Consider the following 19,409-nt stretch of genomic DNA (forward strand, 5'->3'; position numbering starts at 1 on the left):
TTGTATATTCTTTTACAGTACATATGGGGCTACTTTATAGCACTAGTGCGAGAAGTAGCATATTATGTTACTGTGTCGAACATTTAAAGGGCCATATGTACTGTAAAACGTTGTACGATACATGTGCGAATAGGTAATTCGCAACTCGTGTCGATTTGAAAACACTCCCTTCGGTCGTGTTTTAATTTATCGCCACTCGTTTCGAATTTCCTATTTTTCGCACTTGTATCGTAATGTACTATTTTATGACGAGACGTAAAAAAATTTGGTGACTGAACAAAATCCTTTTGCAATTTATATTTTTAGTATAATAAAATTGTCTTCAAAAGTATCGGAGCGAGCTGCTCACAAATATTTTAATACGACCCGATCTTGTTTATACTACTGTATTATGAAAAACTTTACGCAAGGTGTAGACTAGCGAGAACTTAAAGAACTGCATTCAAGTTAGACCAGATACCGCAATGTAATGAAAATCGCATGTAAGTTCTTGCTAGTCTAAACCTCGCTTAAAGATCGTGAAAACTAGCTAATATGCTAAACCACGAGCGTATTGTAGCTATCAACGAGTATTAGCGAACGCCTGAATCTCATTATTAAGATATTACATTACATTTATTCAAATATATTTATTGCTTGTCTTACATGCGGCCTTGAAATTAGCAGTGGGTGCTTGAATAAACTGAACATATAAGCACCGATCACCTCGACTTGAATCGACTAATTAAATATAACTCATTGGTCTTTAATCTATTTACAAGAATCTTACGATAAGCAGAGTTCGCGTCGTAAATCTTACTCTACGTAACAATAGTCAGTCCAAGTTTTATTACATCATTACTCTTTATTTTACAATTGATAACAGTTCGACGCGACGCAGCTATATCACATATTTTCATTTTCAAGTGACGGTTTGCATGTGTCTCCTATAAGTTCATTATAACTTGTACATTTTGTGCGAACTTCATCTCTATGTTTGAAGCATTTCAGCAGCGCGAAAGGGAACTGAACTACGCGTTCGATAACACTCGTTGACTACCGATCCCTACAAATTGCCATAATATATACCTTTCCTTTTAGCGCAGCTTCGACGCTAGTATTTTATCCATCAACACTGCTTACTTTACCTTTTATCCTATAGTTTATTGTCTTCGGGTTCGAAAACCATAGACAATAGAAGAAATATGAGGAATGAGCGATGAAGTCAGAGCCTACGTAGATAAATGTAAAGGTGATGATTTAGTAACTGATAAATAAGTTACTGCCGTATGAATGATTGTCTTTGGTGAAAGGAACAATACTAATATTCCTTAATTAGTAAAACATAAAACTTAAATACATTTGAATGCGGTGACAGATTACATTTCAATGTCTTAAATAATTTTAAATAGATACATTTCATATTATTATAATAAAAATCAACTTTAAAATAACACATTATCGAGCATATGTTGCGTGTGGCTCTATCAAATCAGGAATTGTAGTCGAATGTAATATTTGTCACTGGTCATGTGGCCTCCTAAGCTAAAAGGCGGTATCTCAAAAACAAATGAACTTAAAATTAACGTATGTTTGCATGCAATATACTGTTTTTTAGTTTAGCTGGGCACAATTTTTTTTATTGTTGATTTACAGATCAGTAAAACTTTCCTTGGCATTGCCTAATATATAACTCTTCATATCGTACACTTGACAGAGTTGTTTTATAAAATCTTTGCAATTGTATGATATACAAGTGTGTAACATAAAGGGATTAAAAATATGGAGTCGTTATACCAAAGTTGAACTGTAAAAAGATTTGTGACAGGTCAATTTCACGCTAATGTTGTCTAATATTCATTAGTCAAGTTATTGTCACCTATAAAAATATAACTTCATCAAAAAAATAACATAAAATATAATCTTCTATGAATGTATTTACCGATTCTTCAATATGCGTATTTTAAAAGGAAGTAAATACACTACAATATAAGTACATTGAGATTCATTTATGATAACCAAGGTTTAAAATAGGTGAAGTCAACCGTCAACATAAGGTTATAAAAGAAAACAAGTTAGTAAAGTATTAAGGCCCTGCATCGAAAAATAACGGGATCTTTGAAGCGTGGCAGGGGCTAGCCCCGGAAACAAACAGACGTGATTTTCGGATATATGTATCTTGACTATATGATAAGAGGTATGATACTAGTCGAAACAAAAAGGCTTAAAATTTTCTCGATAGAATATAATTCCAAAGTTACATCTACATTTTTAGTGTTTACCTCAGTGCAACTAGAAAACACATCTTCATCCAGCATAATCCACTTTAAAGTAAAGGTTTTCATCTCGTCTTAAACCTCATTCAACTAAATATTAACTTATTATCTTATACAAACGGATTTATTCTCGTTTTTGATTTTATGAATTCAACAGAAAACGCCCATTTTACGCAGTTCGACTTCTCTTTTTGTCATGCGTCAAAGTCATATATGCGTCCTTTATGCCAGTAATGTTAGATGGCCGTGGTGCCTCAAAGAGGTAAGACCTATGTCAAATCGCGCAGCGCTTCAAATTACGTAAAATCGACATATCCAATAAACGTTGAGTCGTAGCTCTATTAACTAGTAACGGAATCCGAGGTCTACTACGAATGGAGCTATCTTTACAGGCCTATACGTTACGCATGTGTGCGTGTTTGCTTAGCTACGTCAAAGTCAAATACTCTTTGAACAATTACAACGGGTAAGGAAGTTTCGACAGCATCTGTAATGTATCGGTAGCTGTGTGGTCGTGTAGACACCAAAGAAAAAATGCGAGACATCTATAGACCGATCGAATCTAATCGTAACTTTTTGTTTTCTTTTTTTGTTACTATATAATATCTTTATTGCTTATTTTCTATTTCATTGTAAAAGTTAATCTTGTCTGTCTTATACAGAAATAAAGTTATTCTTTTAAATATGTGTATTAAAAACATATTTTAATGACACGAATAATTTTATTTTATTCATACCAATTTTTCTATAGAAAAATCCTAGGTAATCTTTATGTAAAAAAAATATACTTATTATATAAACAAAATAAACGAAAAAAATCAACATGTTTATTAGAAAAAAAAAACTCGTTTGCACGGGCCGGGGTTTGAACCAGCGACCTCTGATTTGTAATCCGCATGCCTTAAGAACAATTCACATAATTGATTTAACAGGATACTATCAAAACGTCAATGACTAATATGACTTTTCAGCAAAGAGTAAAGTAACTATGCTTTTCAGTTTGATTTTACTTGACAAGGAGCAATAAGAAAAACGTACCGAATCGTCCCTTTCTTAAAATTGCCATTCAAAAAGAGAGATGGGCATTGTGATAAGAGAGGTATGGGCATTGTGAATTTCATCACGCTTTGTGTGGTAGGGCACAGCCAGTACAGAAAACCGCAGCCAAATAACACTAGACCCTACTCATAGTGTTGTGTTCCTGCCGGTGAGTAAGGTTGCCAGAGCTCAACGGGGGGGGGGGGGGGGGGGGCGAGTTTAGGGTCGGCAACGCGCATGTAACTCCTCTAGGCGTACATAGGCTACGGAGACTGCTTACCATCAGGCGGGCCGTATGCTTGTTTGCCACCGACGTAGTATAAAAAAAAAAGAAAATTCAGCTCGTGTGTGGTGCTATCTATATTTTTTTTTATATGAGTACGCTGACAGCTGTCGTTTCAATACGATTTTGCGAGATTTGGCGTTTTTAGGTTAATAATTATATAGAGATAACACATGTCACCCTACCCATCGAGTTTGAAAAATACTATAAATGTTAACATATACAGGCTTACCATCAGGCGGGCCGTATGCTTGTTTGCCACCGACGTAGTATAAAAAAAAGAAAATTCAGCTCGTGTATGGTGCTATCTATAGTTTTTTTATATGGGTACGCTGACAGCTGTCGTTTCAATACGATTTTGCGAGATTTGGCGTTTTTAGGTTAATAATTATATGGAGATAACACCTGTCACCCTACCCATCGAGTTTGAAAAATACTATAAATGTTAACATATACAGGATGGTTTTTGATAATGTATATCTTAGAACTTACACTGTTTTTAATTTTTTTTTTTTCAGATTTTAAAATTATACTTTTTTACCTTAATAATATATCTTAGTCTTGGCAAAGACGATTAAAGTTTTATACTTAGCAAAATCGCTTACTAACAATGTCTTTCCTGTAAGTTTAGGCAACTGCTATAGCAGATACCACCATTTAACAGCAGTATCAGTTCATTACACTTGGTTCGGTGCTTCAACCTCTTGTCTAACTGTCTGATAATTAAAGTAGTTCCTAATAGACGGCGTTGTGCAATTTTGGATATCCCGATCAAACTTTTCATTTCAGAGGAACGCGATTCTGTGTTGATAATGTTAGTCAATACTTTATTTGTCCATGCTCTTGAAACCATTAGCCAACCAATTAGCTTATGGCGGGCATTGAAGGGTCGTTCTTTGAAATCAGATTATTAAATATAATTTCAATATAAGCCCATCAATCGAATAGGCATACATTTTGGTAAATTTCTTACCTATCAGTGGAATAATAAAATCGATAAAAAGAATGTAAAAGCGACGAGGGAATGAAAAAAACCGATAAGGGAATGACAAGGAATGACATAATGACAATGAATTTCGGAACAATTACTTCCAAAATAATACACTGAATCATAGAACGCTCTTAACAACTTAATGTTATTTTTAAGATCTATAGAACGAAGTACCAAACGTTGATTTTAGTTGAAACCCCAGTCCAAAGGCATTGAATGAGAACCAGGGGAAAAGAAATAAGTATGTCTTTGATCGACTGTTATGATTACGATAATTTTTACTTAATCCATGAAAGTAAATAATCATTTACTTGACATATGATTTTACATTGTACATGCCCATGAAGAATACATTTTATATGAAAACACACGGGAATGAAAATCACAGTGAACCAAAGCCACGGGAACGATATTATGAAATCGTTTATTTCAGGTGAAATACCCATAATTACATCACAAACAAACGAAAATACAATACAAATTAACTTAAATTAAAAACAGTCAAAATAACAATCATAAATACATACGTCAATTTTGTGTTACCTGTAAGAATAGCATATATTTTTAAGAAAATAAGTAAACTAAATATCAATATCCTTAGTAATTTACCTCTAGTTTTATGTCAACCTAATATCCTAAGAGCATTTATTAGAAACATATTAAGAAGTTCTAAATGTCACGGAACGTGTAGTGTGACTTCCTCGGATTTTATGATATTTTATTTTTCTTTGAAAGTGTTTTTGGAAGAATTTTATATCAAATGTTAACACTTACACCTATTCCACAATACGGTTTAAAAATTGTATGGATATATAACGACTTTATAACAATTTTAATAACATACATCTTGTTATCAGTTTACGTGTCACCGCCGCGCGTGGTAACATAAACATGCAGTACTCGGTAGAAAGTTACCTTTACGTCTGGCAGCCTTTTTAACGCTTTTTTTTTTAGAACAGCAATACTGTGTTGGTGTCAGATTTGCAAATTGCTGAAGGGAGAAATATTGTCGAAAATTATTTTTTTGTGTTAATTTAAAAAAAAAGGTCAACCTTAACGCGTCACCGCCATGTTTGAGTTTTTAAAAGTCAGTGCTCATTTCACGTTATTGTTTGTAACATAAGATATACCTAATACATTCGAGATTGAGCTAATTATTTAATATTTGCAAAGTCAAAGGTAATTTTTAGGTAATACCGAACATGTTTCAAATTGTCACGACAGTGGCCTCAAAATTCTCTCCCCGCCACGGACTATTGAATCCACGTTCGTGTCATATAGATACGTGGTCGTGACATTCTCAATTTGTTTGATTAATTTAGAGGCATATTCACTTTTAGAAATGGATTTTATTAGCTACGTTCATTTGTTATTATTGCCCAACTGCCGAAGCAGAAAAATGGTTTCCGCGTGTATGTGGATGTATGATGTGTATCCGATTCTTTGTCACGCTCTACAGCGTTAGTTTGACGAATTTCAACGTATGAGCTGTCATTCGATGTGTCGTAGTCATGGGAGTAACTTAGGCTATATTAAAAATATTGTATAATTCAAAATAGTGGAGTTGGCCGCCAAAATGCCGAAACGTCACGGCTGAGGGACACTTTGTGACAACCGTGATTATGTACTCATTTTATTTACCTTTCCTGAGGGTATTAAGCTTGACCATATGCATCAAAAAATGCTTTTTATACGTAACAATATGTGAAAAATATTTTTCTGGACACAATTTAAGAATCACCCTGATTGTTTGAGTAATTGTTTAAAAGTTTCACTTTTTTTGTAGTTTTCGTTGTTACCATATACTTACTTTTTTCTTTTTTATATGTAGGTGACAACTGTGATTCACTATCATCCGAAAAATTGGTCGTCGGAAAACGGCACCCTGTATTTCCTGCCTCAACAATATATTACTAAATAAAATATGATAACTAACAATGTAAGATACCGAATTTAAAAAGATAGGTAGTGTTATACCTACAATTATCTATACTATTGACATCTTCCAAAAATCAACAATAAAAATTGGCTATATTGTAGTCTCAGATTTATTACAATTTACAACAATATAATTTTTTATTTTCTAGTAGCAAGTAATAACGCCATCTTTTTTATTTTCTAAGAATTAAGTTTCTGGCCGACCGCGTATAATCGTAGTTAACTTTTGTAACGCTAGATGGAGCTTTCACCTTCACGTGCGCCGCGGACTCCGCGGAGCGCTTCCATGTGTGCGTGCTAGCGGGGAGTGAGGAAGCTATCGGGCGTGGCTTACGAACCGGTATTCACGGCTTTAGTAGGCCCTTAACTTGTTTTCTTTTCAAAATTTATCGATAATCGAAATAAATAAATATGTGTATTTTAATTAGATTCGTCATTCAGTTTGCCAAATATCATCTGTCACAAACCTTTCAGCATCTGAAATTTGTAACGACCATCGATGTTATTCTTTTCTTACGGCCCTTGCGCACAAAGCACTGTTAAAAATCATATAGTCAATGCCTGTCCTACAATGTTGGCAATAATAACAAAATCGACAATAATGGCAATACGTCTTTTTACTGTCAGAAAATGATAGTCGATAACTTTTTATATTTAGCTAACAAATATCCAATTTGGTGCCAGTTTTTAAAATGAAAGACTTGAAAATGAGCGAATAATAGCAACAATTGTATCAAAATGTAAGACTATACAAGTGAGACTTTCAATAGGCCATGATTCATGACACTGAGTAGGACGCGTAAATTTTGATCAATGCTTCGTGAAATATAATTTTAGTCGTTCACAACTGACTCTCACAACTGGTTCCATTACGATTACTCGATACTTCGATGTCAGTCCGGCGAGCACCTCGCTGAGCAAACCACACACTATCCACAAGTCAAATCATTTTATATTAAAAATCTAATAATACAATAACATTACATTGAATGATTTCTATATACAACCATTAATAAATTTGAACATGAGGCTGTGCACTTTAAGATTTAAAGCGCATTACTCGAAACTGTATAAATAACAACTAGAACAAAGTTTAAGTTGACTCATAGAACATATATTATTGCATTATAATTAATAATTAAATTAGCTTAGTAATACGTTCACAGGCGACGTTACTATAGAACATTGTATTATCGATTAAGGCAGTAACCCTACTAACCGGAGGGGAAATAAATAGCTTCACATCTCTAGAAAACCTATCAACCATGCCATCGTACTTAACACCACGGTTATACTAACTTCCCAATTGACACGTTTTCCAGATCATTACGATTAACAATAAATACATCTACATTTTGCGTCGTTCATTTTAAAACTTAACATTAAGTATTGCTGGAACATGATACGCGTCCCAAACGCCCGGGACATTTTGGCAGCTAACAATCATCTATGGTATATCATAATAGGTACATCGCCACACAAAATATAAAAGACTTAAGTATCTACTCTGTATATAATATGTACTGAGTTTGTACCATGACAAACAGATTGCTTTATTATGCGAAACTTCAGTCGTGAACTTAGTCGCTAGAGCTTGTAAAAGCGTATGTTGGCATCACGTAGTTTCCAGTGAATAGAAGGCTACTTATCTAACAGATTGTTTACGCGAATGTGCGCGGTAGACGGTAACCGTTAACTTCCGTCATTAAGCAATACTTATTAACATATTGTGCACGTTCACAATGAAACGCACGATACGGACGCAATATAGTCGAGCACGGAAACTGCACGGACAAGACGACGGGCCAGACTTCGCACGAATAGCACAACTCTACCGGGATAACATAACAAAACGTACATAAAGTACCAACATTTGAATTTTCAGAGATAAATATATACACGGATTCGTGTTCAGTATGGATCCGACGGAGACCAATGCTAGAGGACCTTAATAGCTATCGATTTATCCCCATGTATTTTCATCGAAAATTAATGGTTTCAAACAAATTATCAATTTTATGTCCTTTGTGATGAAAAAAACTAGACTAAATGAAAAGTTGTGAAGAGTAGTAATATTGGATATTATATCTCTAAATTTCTTGGACTTGATTATTTCAATAAGTATGAATGGTCAGAAGTCCAGAATCTATTACATATAAACCACATATAAATTAAAACTTGTGATGGATTACAATGTTAGGAATCAAATTTCGATGATATCTCCGAATGTATTAATTTGCGCTAAACATGGAGGTCAAATCTGTACCTGTTGAGGTCCTCTATCATAACTATCATTAGGCTTTGTTTGAACGCAGCATCCCGTACAAACAAACAAGTCTACTAGTGATAGCAATATTATCAGGTACATGCACAGAATGTGTTGATTGTCTATATATTGCGTGAAAAAATATTATCAATTAGAAAGCTCAATAAATGGAATGCAAAACGATTACATATGCATCGCTTGGCTATGGATATACGGATGTGACTTTCCCAAAAGAATAAAATCGTTCGCCATTTGTACCTACCACATCCCAACATCGATAAATAACATCGTGGCAGTCGCTAAAAAATCTTAAATCTAAGTACAAGTCAATGATCACAAATGTTTCCTTTTGTCGGTTGTCAATCGATGTCGACGGGCTAGCGCGCGTTTTACAAATAGGACTAACCAACATACAGGTCCTATATTTCGGCAAGGAGTTCTGAGTAGTAGTGCGTGGTGTTCAGGTAGTCCAGGAGACGCCTCGGCAGCGGCAGGTTGCTTATCAGGTCCCGTCTTACGTATTTTAATATCACAAACCTGGAATCGCAATAAAAATATGTTATTATTTCATAACATGTCATTAGTGCCATGCAAGAAAAAATTGAACTTATAGTATGGAGAAATAAGCAAGCTTAGATTGGAGTTTCGCGGTTGAATGATCACATTCACATGTACCCTGGCGCTACAAAGCCATGTACATTGGCCACCCGCACATACACACGGCTCCTTACAAGCACCCTGTATAGTGCTACCGAAGCTACCCCACAGACGTAGTCTGGTATTTTTTTTTTTTTTTCGTTAAGAGTAGAATTAAAAGTAAAACTAAACTCGTTCATCATTTTTGAGGTTACTACTCGTATTAGGCTAGTATTAACTATCATAAGAAAAAGGAAGTATGGTTCTCTCTGTGTTTGCTCCACTGACAAACGACTCTTGCAATCAATATTGCAATTCATTGAAAATAAAGGGTGGCAACTATCTGCCGTAGGGAACCCTATCTTTACCACCGGTGCCCAGCTTCGTCCAAGTAAAATAGTAGAATAATAAATTTACCTACAAATAGATGTCCATTGAATTAACAATAAATAGCCTAAATACTAAAATAACCTAGCTTCGGCCCCAGCCCCCAAATTCGCAGATACTTTTTAATAATGAAATTTGCGGTCATGATACAAGTTAACTTATCGATACATGATACAAGATATAGGAATTATGATTTAATAGTAACTAAGGCGAAGTTATGTATTAAGGGCGAAAAAGTACGTTGGTAGAGCACCTGCACGCGCACCGGCCGCAAGAACAGGTAGCGGCCGCTGCGCGACGTCTCCACCGCGTTTTCTGCGAACTCCACTATTGTCTGGGCTTGATATCGTACACCACACACCTGCATGTGTGCTGCAGGCTCTGCACGCATTTGAACCGCTAGACAGGGTAGAGCAGTTGCACGCGCACGGGCCCGAGCACCGACCGCAGGTTCAGGAAGAACACGTAGCAGCCGCTGCGCGACGTCTCCACCGCGTTCTCTATGAACTCCACTATTGTCTGGGCTTTATATCGTACACCACACACCTGCACATGTGCTGCAGGCTCTGTACACGCTTGAACCGCGATACGGGGTAGAGCAGCTGCACGCGCACGGGCCCGAGCACCGGCCGCAGGTTCAGGAAGAACAGGTAGCGGCCGCTGCGCGACGTCTCCACCGCGTTCTCTATGAACTCCACTATTGTCTGGGCTTTATATCGTACACCACACACCTGCACATGTGCTGCAGGCTCTGTACACGCTTGAACCGCGATACGGGGTAGAGCAGCTGCACGCGCACGGGTCCGAGCACCGGCCGCAGGTTCAGGAAGAACAGGTAGCGGCCGCTGCGCGACGTCTCCACCGCGTTCTCTATGAACTCCACTATTGTCTGCGCTTTGAACATTGTGCACCCGCCGAAACAGAAATTACCTGAAAACATTACTGGGTTAATTGTTGCTGTAATAGAGAGGTAAAAAGCCTAACGGCGTCATTCAAAAATGCGCTACAAGCCTCAATTACCTAACAATCGTTTATCTTTGACGACCGGTCTGGCCTAGTGGGTAGTGACCCTGCTTACGAAGCCGATGGTCCCGGGTTCAAATCCTGGTAAGGGCATTTATTCGTGTGATGAGCATGGATATTTGTTCCTGAGTCATGGGTGTTTTCTATGTATTTAAGTATTTATAAATATTTATATATTATATATATCGTTGTCTAAGTACCCTCAACACAAGCCTTATTGAGCTTACTGTGGGACTTAGTCAATTTGTGTAATAATGTCCTATAATATTTATTTATTTATTTATTTATTTATTTATCTTCATGTGTCATTTTGAATTATGTTTTTGTAAGAATGAGATACAATATAAATTAACTAACTGAGACATGTAACATTAAAAAGGGGGTAGGAAAATACGTGTATACGTATCCTCTAATTTGACAAATGAAACAGATGCTATGATGCGCCATATGTTTTGTGGTCTCAAACGTCAACTTTTGAGAACCAGAGTCATAAAGTACGGAGCCGTACAGCGCCATATGCATCACCTGTTAAATTAGATATTAGATTAACTCGTCTAACTTAAATTTTCATGTTGATTATGTACTGATTTATCACCTACTATTACTGTTACTGTGGGCTTGCACACTTTCACTTTAAATATTACTTTGTTTTACTAATAATACATCTGTATAATATTTTACAACCAACGGATAACGGCTTGGCGCAATACTATGTAAAAATACTTATGTAAGTTGTATATCTACGGCTGTTGTTGTCCTGAATACCAATAAAATAAATTAAACAAAATTTCAGGAAAGTAAGAAGTAACATAGACAAATAAAATTTAGTCTGTACGTAAAATCTAACCATGTCAAATCCTGAACTTTAATTACACCCCAAGTATCCAAGTCAACTAGAACTTGGCGCCTATATAGTCTTAAATCTAAATTATTAATACGTAGCATAATTTCGATTTAAGACTTGCTGTGCCCTATCAGGGTCCATGTGAAACTTACTATTAATATGTAACACCTAATATAACAACCATGGATGCAATAAATAAATAAATGCATGAATAGATCTCAATTTTTTGCTGGCAAAGTCAATAATGACCCATATTTTTAACATTGAACTTGGCTCTAATTTTACATTTATGTTTTTGATGGGATGAAATACTACAGGTTCGCAAGTTACGAAAGGTTTCCAGGAAAGTCTCATATAAAATTAAGGAAACTTTAATTTTGCTGTCATACAAAAAGAAGTTTACATACAAAAAAATAACTTTCTGAAATTTTCCAAAGTGAAAATTTCGCAATAATGTAAACTTTCCATGTAACATCAGTATGAAATACTATTAATTCGTTATTTACCCTGTGGCAACGAGCCAAGCTTTGAAATTGAAATTTTAAGTGATAAACTTGAAACAGAACTTACCCTGATCATGTTCAATCCTTACATGTCTCATTCCGTTTAGCTTAAAAGTTAATGTGAATATGTAATGGTCGTCGCTACTGTCGCGCACTATGAACGAGCCGTCCGGTTCGTTCGAAAGGATCTTCTCGGCCGCCTCCACCGATATAGGACCCCAATACCAGCCATACTGAAATGCAAAAAAAATAATTATGAACAGCACTGATTTACAGATTAGACTGCCTCGAAATATTCGACCATCAATGAAACATGCTTTGTAGAACTGGTACAGGATGTATTATGAAGAAGAAATTAATAAAACCGCCTACTTAAAGGACCAGTGACACATCCTGACACTTGCTTTGCCAACAAGTCACTTGTAATAATGCGATAGTGAGGCACTCACGTCTTTGACCCTCTGTATGGAGGTAGCGAAGTCCATGACGGCGTCGTCCCCCTCGCGGCGTGACGACTGCGGCGCGGACGGTAGCGGCGGCAGCGCACGACGCACCGCCGCCGGCGGCTCCACGACCACCTCCTCCCCCCGCTCCCGCTCCAACCCGCCCGCCCGCCGCCAACGAAACAGATTACAAAAACTCTGCTTCAAGTTCAACGACAAAATCCGCACCGGCGACATCTTCTTTTGACTCTGACGTGGCGTCTTAACACTCTTATCGGCCGTATCGTCCTTAGGAACCTCTTTATGTTTCTTATTCTTAATATTCATACCAAAAGAGTTTTTATGAGGCTTTTTATGATTATTATTCGTTTCTAACGCACTGCATATCTCATTATCCTTATTAGATTTGGCGTCTTTCGGTGGCCGCACGTGTATCTCCACGTTCGTTATATTATTCTTCTTGTTCAGCGTGTTCCGGCACTCGGAGTCGCTCGAGCTAGAGTACAGAGTATGCAAATATTTTCGCATTTCGCGCAACGTCAGGTGGAGCGAGTCCGCCTCTGAGTCAGATATATTCTTCCTACAAGACGAACTTGGCAAGCTGTGCCTTTTATTTTTGGAATCTTTATGTCGGTTCGTTATTTCCTTTGGCTTGTGATTTCTGTCCGTCTGCACGTGATTCGTTGTCAAATTTTGTGATGCGTTTTTGCCGCGTTTCTTATTGGTTCTAGGTGGTTTTTTGCCTTTTCTCATATTGCTCTGACCGGGACGAACCATGTCGACGGGGACGGCGTAGATGTCGCTGTCAAAGGGCACATTGTACATATCAGTGATGTCGGAGGTGTTGGCGGAGAGCGTATCGTGGGAGATGGCTTGGGTGATGAAACTGGAGTCGTCCTGGAACTGTGTGATGAGGGAGTTGTGGCTGCTGGAGAGGCGGGAGGTGAGCGAGTTCCGCGAGGAGGGGCGCGTGCCGCGGCACGGGCTCAAGTGCAGCAGCCGCGGACTTGCGAACCGGTGGTTCAGGCACTGCCGCCGCTCGTACAATGATTCCGGTTTCAATTTTTTCGCGTATAATGGAGACAAATGTCTCGTCATAGGAATTTCAAGAACCGACGATTTTGACTTTACAGAGTCATTATTATACACAACGGTTGGAGGAACAAATAAAGTTGCAACTTCCACAATATTGAGGGGCACTGGATTATCCTGAAAAAATAATCCATATTAATCGAAATATTATAAATATGAAATATATCAACATGCATAAAACCATCAATTCCTAAAAAAACGGGCAGTGATCACCTTTATTCCATCATTTAGGAGTTACGCAATTTTTAAATGCATTATCGATTCGCACAAACGGTATGGATTTAATGAATGTAAGAACATTTAGTACCTGAAATTCAGGAGGTGGGTCAATAGTCGTTAGTAAGACTTTTCCTGGGCCTTTCTTGACGGTGTTAAAAAAATCGCCACACATTCGCTCCGATGTTTCCGTCGACTCGCATAGTGACAGAGATTTTTCATCAAAATCACTTTCTTGTAACTGCACAAGAACAACATACATGTTTATATTATAACATACACACACATTGCATACACATACATTGCAGCAACAGACAGGTAATTAAAGAAATATTGTTAAGAGTTGAGATATTGAAAGGGCTACATTAATTTGCCCCTTAAAAAACTAACTCAATCAAAATTGGTTTATGAAAACAAAAATGACAACATAAAACATACACAACAGAAATGTAAGTATATTTAGCACTAAGTTATTTAGTTGTTTATAACTAGGGCATAACCACTGTTAACACTAACCAACTGCTTTATCTCAATTGGCTTGTTATTCATAACTTTATAACATTTATACAAGATAAGGAAATCCGCAGCTCTCAGAATAATAATAAGTTATTATATTACACACTTATGCATGTGTATGTGTAGGTGACTGGGAATAATGACAAATAAACTTTAAACAACCGAAATATTTGAATAAAAGTGCAGCAAGTCAGCCGTTTCTACAAAAAAAAAAAGAAATGACGATTAAAAAAAAACTTCTGTCGATAGACCCCCCTAAGTAATGTTTTTTATCGATAATTTTGCGCAAATAATCGACCTACTTCCGCCGGTCACTTCTCCCTGGGACACACTGTATAAAAAGTCAGCCTAATTGCCCTAACAAAGTAAAGGAGTGACGGCTATTTTTACGTAATTAGGCGGGTCCACACGGAGCGAACATACGCGCGAGGCAATTCCCTCGCGCTCAAAAAGGCCAGTATAGACGCGCGCCGCCTCGACCGAGGCGGCACGCGCGTTTTCCTCACCTGAGCGCGCCTCCTCTACTGAGGCACATCTACAGTCTACACTGGCCAGTTTGCGCGCGTGGAAATGGCCGCGCGCGTATGCGCGCGCTGTGTGGACCCGCCATTAATATCTGTGGCATGTTGAAAATCCTAATGAAAGCGTAATAGCTTCAGTAGCAATAATCAACAATAGGCAGAAGAATCTTATGTACTATTCAAAGAGTAGTATAATATATAGGACAGTACTATTACTTATTCTGTAACTATAATGACGAAGTTTAAATATTTAGAAATTTGTATTCCAAGGACTTGTAAGCCAAATAATTATATTAAGCTTGGGCTCGTCTGCTGATATATATTTATATATATAAAGTAAATCCAATTTCATTAAAGTATGGTTGTCATAATTGTAGTAGTAAGTACTACATTAATAATTACTGCCAAGGCTGGTAAATAGCAATTGGTTGGCCAATTATGACATAAACAGGCTAATCCAGCAATGTATGATGATTTGATGATGTTGATAATGATGATATGATGTAAGCATTTTTGCATTTCACCCCTATCATTATCTTAGGTATGTTGTATACCGCAAATTCATATGTAAAATTTAGTATTTTAAAAATCGTGACATTTACGACGACGCGTCTTGCCTTGACTTCTATTGTCATGTTGTTAAGGGTTAGATTTGACAAATCTGCACGTCATCGTGGATGACACGAACTATAAGGTGCTAAATAAAATATCATATGCATTCAAGCAATAAAAAAAAGCATTTAAAATATTCAGTCGCCATTGCAAATTCCTAACTAAGCAAAAAACGCACTAATATAAAAAAACCGGCCAAGAGCATGTCGGGCCACGCTCAGTGTAGGGTTCCGTAGTTAATACTCTTCCGTCACAATAAGCTAAACTGGAGCTTAAAGTACCTATAGTAAATTGTTAACCAATGGATGAAACGGTACCTTTCACCCGAGTTAAACAAATAGGCAAATTTGCATAATCAGTACCTAATTAAAGTAAGTCTTTTTACTATGAAGGGAAAACTTTTTGCGATAACTCAAAAACAGCTAAACTGATCATGTCCGCTATAGTTTTCATTTAATGTCTTTCTTAAGCTCTACTTCTACGATTTTTTTCATATTTTTTAGACCTATGGTTCAAAAGTAAGAGGGGGGGGACACTTTTTTTTTTCTTTCGGATCGATTATCTCCGAATATATTCACTTTATCAAAAAATGTTTTCTAAAAACCCCTATTAGTTTTGAAAGACCTTTCCAATGATACCCCACACACTAGGGTTGAAGCGAAAAAAAAAATTCACCTCCACTTTACGAGTAGGGGAGGTACCCTAAAAAAATTTTTAGATTTTATTGTACGACTTTGTCGGCTTTATTGATTTATATATCCATGCCAAATATCAACTTACTAGCACTAACAACCACGGAGCAAAGCTTCGGACAGACAGACAGACAGACAGACAGACAGACAGACAGACAGACAGACAGACAGACAGACAGACGGACATGGCGAAACTATAAGGGTTCCTAGTTGACTACGGAACCCTAAAAAACAACGGGTTGCACTCTGGGAGTGCCGGCAGAAGTGAAAACCTGAATATGAATGGTGTGCATTTTTGATACTTTGGAATGGTTAGGGAATAATTTTGCACGAATTGCTTTAATTATCAGTATAAAAGTACTATTATTTATGTGGTAAAATACAATATTCATTTATTGCACTATCGTACACACATGACAATTTATATTACATTAAAAATTTTACACTTCAGAACTATTACAATTATTGAACATTAAAAAGTTCATCTCTCAGAATATCAACTTCCATCCATAATTTCAACGACTCTTACACCATCATCATTACTAGAACCATCATCGCCAATCTTTAAAACTGATACAATAGGTTTATGGTAGCTGAAATAAGAAACTAACAATATTGATTCGAACCTATTTAAATGTCTAATAAAGATCGCATCAATAGCCTACTGGCTTCAATAACATTGTAACAGTTTTTCAATCAGGACACGTGTCCGTCTTATGAATTTTCAATCTGTCTAATCTCTCGGTCACGTGACCTGTCACGAGTTTAACATATTTTTCCCCATCACAAAAATTGCACAACACCGCTAAAGAAGTTTTCACTTCAAAAAAATTAGGTACAGCATCAAATTAGTCAGTAGCAACAAAAGTTACCAAATATATATCTTAACATACACACATGTCTTACATGTCATGTTCTTTATTGAATTACATTTAACATAGGAATTGACATTTTAATGACTTAATAACAATATTTCAGTTGCTACACTTGCTACTATTTGATCCTATTTGAGGGAGTGTTTGAAGTGAAGCAGTTGCATAATGATATGACCTACACAAATGTACAGTCAGCTCCAGTCAGTTGACCCATAGCAAACAAATTTCTATGCAGGGGTGGGTCAGTTATCTCTGCAGCTGACTGTACATACAAACATATAAACAGTAGTGTTTTACACACAAACAGATGTAGAAGCTAATGCCAAAAATATAATATCTTTGTTTCTTTTCAGTTGAACAAAGCCATCGCCCAATTCATTATATGAACATTTGACAGAGCCTAGAAGATGTAACAGAGAAACAACTTGTCAAAATTATTTTCATTATCTTTATTTTCCCCAAAAAATTATTAACTGATGTGATGCTTGTTGAGTGTGGTGTATGGTCATAATGAAACAAATATAAAAAGGAATATTTCATCAATAAGCACACACAAAAGGTGCTAAATCAACAGGGGAGTATTACAATAACAAACATAAAAGGATAAGAAGCAGTAGTGGGAGAATGAATATGACAGATTATATAGTAGCAGCAATGCCATTCATTATATACATTCGCAGACGAGAAATAAGAAGAATAATTAGTAAATCTGTTATGTACATATTAAAAAAAACTATGAAGTAAAACCACAGGCACCAATTGTGTTGATTAACTTCAAATCCAGTTAAATTCATTCAACCCTCTTAGGAAATATCAACCCTATTGCCGTTTCTGGATGGATTTATCTGAGTTTGAAGTTAAGCAACTCAATTATGAGTCAAGTGAAAAGTAAAATTATTTTCCTCAAGACAACAGTATTCATGCCATATTATATTGACATCAAAATAAATAGCACAAGATATGTCAACTAATTACAATATTTTAATTATGAAATATTACAGACTTAAGATATTATGAATTTACATGAAAATGGCATTTATCAATGTTCAGAGAGTAAAAATTGGAGAACAGATTAGTTTACCGTGCAACATTATTATAATTTAAAGATTTAGCAAGTGATATACGGGAAGTGAAGAGCCAAGTTTCGAAACAACTGACCTCGGATGTAACGTGATGCCAGCCGCTAGCGGAATCGCTCGAGAAGGATCCGCTGGTGATGAGTAGACCACTGTCTTCACTTAAAGGAGGCACCTCGGAATGTGTTGAAAACGAAGGCGGTGACTCCATCACCCAAACATTACTCTTCTACACCTCTCGCGGACATATATTGGCCGTGTTATACATTAAATAAAAGACATCAAACTGTACTTATAGTAAATTAAACAACACAAAATGAAAGAAGATGCCTTCCTCCCCGTTTCTTACTCATTGCGAAATTCAGTTATCAGTCTGTGCTCGTTTCATTTCATTACTTTAATTTTATTAAAATTTCTACTCCACCAATGTTCATTGCTCATACCAAAGACAAGACAACTTTTTTTTAACCATGTTCATGGAATCGGCTTCCAGTAAAAATAAATTAAAGTATGTGCTACATGATCGGGCCCGGAGTAACCCTGACGATTATCAGGCCTGAAACTCAAATCAATCCTGATTTCGAGCCTAATAATCGTTTTCCGTTTCAACGAATACCACCACATCGTTAACAATATTTGAAATGTAAAAAATACTTTGTCTCTAATTGCCAAAAATGTTCAATGTTTGATATTGATGTGTTGATATTTGGTGAAATGGAAAAATATTATTTCTAGGCCCAAAATCGGGTCTGATAAAGTGTGGATGTAATTGGCACTTCACAGTTCTCCAAAATCGGAGAATTAAAAAATATCACCCGTCATCAAGACTTTTTTCCAATGCAAAAACTTCTGTGTGTACTTAGTTTTACTAACATATTGTCTATAGTCTATGGCAATTTACCTTGAAGGACGGACAAAAAAAATAGCAATACTACTGTTCAGGCTGACGCAACTAGGAACAAAATCAGTTTTGTATGGAACTTGTTTCGCAAATCTTTGCCAACGAAGAAAAATAAAACGTCAGTGCTATTTGTTCTGTCAAGTTTACATCAAGTCAACTGTCAGCCTAATTGTTTTGTTTGTTATGAAGGCTTCAATGTTTTGTTCCGGTATTTCGTGCAATTTCTTTATTATTTAGTGAAAATATCGAAAATAGTGAACCGTGATCAGAGTAAAGAGCGACTTTGTTATAATGCCACCGA

At 36.5% G+C, this 19,409-nt stretch overlaps 1 protein-coding gene across 4 annotated transcripts; it reads right to left on the minus strand.

Annotated features, from left to right (window-relative positions):
* Positions 1-6,921: 6,921 nt before the first annotated feature.
* Positions 6,922-19,140, minus strand: LOC133534422 (uncharacterized). Of its 4 annotated transcripts, none has more exons than XR_009802024.1 (6): positions 18,290-19,140; positions 14,007-14,156; positions 12,614-13,816; positions 12,232-12,397; positions 10,341-10,724; positions 6,922-9,308 (listed from the first exon to the last, which is right to left on the minus strand). XR_009802024.1 is itself a non-coding variant. In XM_061873544.1 (6 exons), exons 1-6 carry the CDS (start codon positions 18,416-18,418, stop codon positions 9,191-9,193), a joined length of 1,965 nt encoding a protein of 654 aa, XP_061729528.1. In that variant the 5' UTR covers positions 18,419-19,140; the 3' UTR covers positions 6,922-9,190. The 4 variants fall into 4 exon arrangements, 1 of the variants encoding a protein (XP_061729528.1); XR_009802026.1 differs by lacking the exon at positions 18,290-19,140 and adding an exon at positions 14,822-14,870; XR_009802025.1 differs by lacking the exon at positions 18,290-19,140 and adding an exon at positions 14,354-14,750.
* Positions 19,141-19,409: the final 269 nt, after the last annotated feature.

Source organism: Cydia pomonella, chromosome 1 (assembly GCF_033807575.1).
Source record: "Cydia pomonella isolate Wapato2018A chromosome 1, ilCydPomo1, whole genome shotgun sequence".
In the NCBI taxonomy this organism is placed as follows: Eukaryota; Metazoa; Arthropoda; class Insecta; order Lepidoptera; family Tortricidae; genus Cydia; species Cydia pomonella.